At 41.8% G+C, this 4,494-nt stretch overlaps 1 protein-coding gene across 1 annotated transcript; it reads right to left on the minus strand.

Moving 5' to 3' along the window:
• Positions 1-695: 695 nt before the first annotated feature.
• Positions 696-1,550, minus strand: LOC100945371 (E3 ubiquitin-protein ligase SIAH1-like). Its single transcript, XM_003792441.1, has one exon. It carries the CDS (start codon positions 1,548-1,550, stop codon positions 696-698), a length of 855 nt encoding a protein of 284 aa, XP_003792489.1.
• Positions 1,551-4,494: the final 2,944 nt, after the last annotated feature.

Below are 4,494 nucleotides of genomic sequence, written 5' to 3' on the forward strand. Positions count from 1 at the left end.
CTAACACAGGATAAACTTTACCATAAACAATTATGCCTATCAAAAATGCTAACTTTAAAATGGTACCCCCCAAAAGTGAGAAAAACCTGAATTACAGGAAAGAAACTCAAATGCATTTAATCAAAAACGAGAGTAAAAATTAGCAAATACTAGGGCAGCACCTGTGGCTCAAGGAGTAAGGGCACTGGCCCCATATACCAGACGTGACGGGTTCAAACCCGCCTGGACAAAAACTGCAAGAAAAAAAAATTAGTAAATACAAACACACACACACACACACACACACAGAGCACTATGTAATGACTCCCAGAGGGGAAAAGCAGTGGTCCAAGACCACTCAAGATGGCTTGTTAGTTCAAGAGAAAATAACCCCCCCACACACATGCACTCACACACGTTCGCAAACAAACATACACACAATCACTTGCATACAAACATCAAACCCAGTATTTTTCAGCATATAATCAATCTATAACAAGCACAAAACTCAGAATTATTTTACAATCTTCCTTTTTTAATAACAAAGATGCCCACCTTGGGTGTACAAATACATATTTTCAGTGGATTACTGTTGACTTATGCTACCATCCACCAGCCAAAAGACTTTCAGGTTGGCAGGCAGAGGGGTACCTTATTTTCTATGAAGTTAAATGTCATAGTTCTAAATACTGTCCAGAAAAAGTCTTATTGTCATTTCAACACTCGGCAATAGTTACAGCAATGCTTAAATCACCATTTTCTGCAAAAAGCTGTGCAGTGTTGGTGTCAAAGACAAGGCAGTCACTGCTCATCGTGGCTGTCTCAATGCTCTCCCGAATAGACCGAGGAGGTGCTTCCCAAGTCAGTTGTCGTCGACCACGTTTCATCTCAAGTCGATAAGTAAAATTTTCCACTTGCTGGGGTGTTCCTAGCAGCCGTACCATTGCGCAGAACCGCTCTTGACCGTGGTGGTTTTCCTGTCTCTGCAAGACCACCATGAAGTGCAGGTCAAAACAGGACTGCATCATCACCCAGTAAAGAGTACCAGGCACGTTATTAATGTCCATAGCAAGGAAAGTGGCAGTCTCTCCCTGTAGGGCTGTAATGCGATCGTCATGCTGATCCATCAGATGGGGCATCACAGCGTCCACAGAGCCTTCCCATGGACAGAGAACACCAGGGCACGGACAGAAATAAGGCCTAAAGTCACAGAGCCCTTCGTGGCGTGCTTTCTGCACTGGCGGCAGACTTGTTCCACACCCAGAAGAGGCGTATTTACACGGAAACGGAAGGGAATTGGCCAGTTTCTCCATAGCCAAGTTCCGAATGAACCCCAGTGGGCCCCGGCAAGTTGGACAAGAAATCAGCTTTCGGCGACAGCTGATACAAACAAGATGACCACGCTGACACTGAAGGATGGGGGGTAACACATACTCAAAGCATACCGGACACTCGAAAAGGCTCCTCAAGTAACTGCTGGATGGAGTCGCGTCAGGCAGGCCTGGCTCCCCCTCGGGTGGTGGATCCTGTGAGGGACCAGCCGGCTGTGCCCTGTCAGGCTGATGGCTCATCTCTGTGGGCCGAGAGGGCTCCTGGAACCCGGTCCTGGCTCGAATGCGCTCAGTTCTCGGGGCAGCACCACCGCCTTGGCGCCCAGACCGGACAGACACTCTGGGTCGCCGCCGCTGCTGGAGAGCGTTCCCCTCAGTGGCCGGGCTTCCCCCAAACGCGTCAGCGTCGCGGGCACAGCAGTTTGGCGTGTCTGGCGCCTCCTCAAGCCCGTCACGCTCCCTCTAAGTACCACGCGCGAGGCCAAGGCCCCGAGGAGGGGGGCCCACGTGCCGGGCTCCTGGCTGCTGTTTTATAGAAGTCTTTATCCAAGTTCAGCATGTGTTGTATGTGATTGTCTCGTTACTTTTTGCCTCTCCTGGGGCCAACGTGGGTAAATTGTATTTCACTAGAAAAGTATCCATTGCATCTGTGTTCCGATGTATTTGAATAGAACGCTGTGAACTTTGCACTTAGGAGACTTGAAACTTTGTATTGAAGACTATGTGACCCTTGTCATTTTAAATTTCGAGCATTTGTCTTTCTCCTCTTTTGATTAATTTATCCAGTGACTTTTCACGTTCCTGATAGCCACCCAAGTAAACCTGCCATTCCTCTTATATATGAGTTTCACTGTCGTTTTTTTTTTTTTTTAATTCAGGTTAATGTGAGAGGGATATGTAACATCAGGTTAGTTACACTATTTCCATTTGTTAGGTAAAGTGCAAGTTGTAGTTGAACCCTTCACCCGGGAAGTGTGCCGTATACCCTACATTCACCCATAAGGAGAGATGGAGACTTTACTTATTTATATTTACTGGAAGGATCCGGAGAACATCCTCCTAAGTAAAATTTCACTGTAGTTTTGTTTTCTAACCCATTTATTTCAACTTCCACCTCTATGGCTGTGGTTCCTCCTTATGACAGTGGTTCTGAGTTCTACCTCTAATTAGTAGTTTTGCCTTCATACTTTTAGATTATGTCGTGGCTTTCTGAATTTAACGTTCAAGTCATTTATTTTTATTTTTAGTGGCGTAAGTAATATTTAAGATGCCTCCAATATTTTCTAATCACTGCTGTAGTAGTCTATTCTGATATATTCTGTTTTAATTATCATTATTCTCATGTAATTCCAGAATTTTAATTTGTTCTTGCCTTTGGGCACAAAATTTAACAGCCTGAGTAGTACTATGATTTTTCATAATTCTCGTTCTGTCATTTTTGCTCTACAAAACTATATTTTTCCTGCATTACTGGGTACGTAAATATTAATAACTGACATGTTCCTAGTGAATTTTAGCCATTAGTGTTATAAGCTTGCTTTGGGTTTTTTAATCTATTTCATTGTCCTAAATAAAATTCTCAGTTCTGCCCTCTTAAATATGAAAATAATAAATTTGAATTGTTTATCATTGTAATACTCTGGTACATGTTTGATTTTTTTAAATATATTTTACCATTTGCGATTTATTGAGGGTACAAAGAATTAGATTACACTGATTGCATTTGTTAAGAGGTGTGCCATACACTGTGACCCCATCCCCCTTCTGCTCCCCTCTCCCTGCTCCCTCATCCCTTACCATACCCCTTGTATTAGTTCCTCTACTGCCTTCATATTAGAATTGTGTACATTGGTTTCTTGTTTCTCCCTTCTTGTGATGCTTCACCAAAGAAGAATGTGTTCCACCTCCATCAAATGATGCAAAGTCTCCATCTTTTTAAGGGCTGAATAGTATTCCATGCTATATGTATACCACAGCTTTTTAATCCATTCCTGGGATGGTGGGCATTTAGACTGTTTACACATTTTGGCAATTGCAAATTGAACTGCAATAAACCGTCTAGTGCAAACTTCCTTATGGCAGTGGTTCTCAACCTTCCTAATGCCACAATTTATTTTCATTGTTACAAAGGGGTCACGACCCACAGGTTGAGAACTGCTGCCTTATCATAAAAGGATGTGTTTTCTTTTTAATAAGTAGATGCCTAGTAATGGGATTACAGGATCAAATGGGAGGTCTAATTTGAGTTCTTTGAGGACTCTCCATACTTCCTTCCAAAAAGGTTGTATTACAGTTCCACCAGCAATGTCAAAGTATTCCCTTCTCTCCACATCCCATCCATGCCAGCATCTGCTACTTTGAGACTTTGGGATGTGGGCCATTCTCACTGGGGTTTAGAGATATCTCAGGGTAGTTTTGATTTGCATTTCTCTGATGATTAAGGATAATGAGTATTTTTTCATACGTTTCTTAGCCATTCATCGGTCTTCTTTAGAGAAATTTCTATTCATGTCTCTTGCCCAGTGATATATGGGATTGTTGGGTCTTTTCATGTTGATGAATTTGAGTTCTCTGTAGATGCTAGTTATTAAGCTTTTGTCTGGTTCATAACATGCAAATGTTTGTTCCCATTCTGAAAGTTATCTACTTGATTTGGTTATTGTTTCCTTAGTTGTAGAGATGTTGTTTAATTTAATTAAGTCCCATTTGGTTTTTGTTTTCTTTTTTGTTGTTGTTGCATTTGCCACAGAAGTCTTCATAAAATCTTTCCCCGGTCCAGTATCATCAAGTGTTTTCCCAACACTTTCTTCAAGGACTTTTATGCTTTGATGCCTTACACTTTGATCTTTCCTCCACTTTGAGTCAATTTTTGTAAGTGGTAAGAGGTGTGGGTCCAGTTTAAGTCTTACGTGTGGTTATCCAGTTTTCCTAACATCATTTATTGAATAGGTAGTCTTCTCCCCAGTATATGTTCTTGTTTGGTTTATCAAATATCAGGTGACTGTAAAATTTTAATTTCATTTCCTAGTTTTCTATTTGACTCAGAATGTCTGTGTCTCTATTTTGTGCCAGTACCATGCTGTCATGACCACTATGGCCATGTCGTACAGCCTAAAGTCTGGTATGCTGATGCCCCAGGATTTGTTTTTATTACTAAGAACTGCCTTAGCTATATGTGGTTTTT

The sequence above is a fragment of the Otolemur garnettii genome, unplaced genomic scaffold (assembly GCF_000181295.1).
Source record: "Otolemur garnettii isolate 467f Iridium unplaced genomic scaffold, OtoGar3 scaffold00056, whole genome shotgun sequence".
Lineage (NCBI taxonomy): Eukaryota > Metazoa > Chordata > Mammalia > Primates > Galagidae > Otolemur > Otolemur garnettii.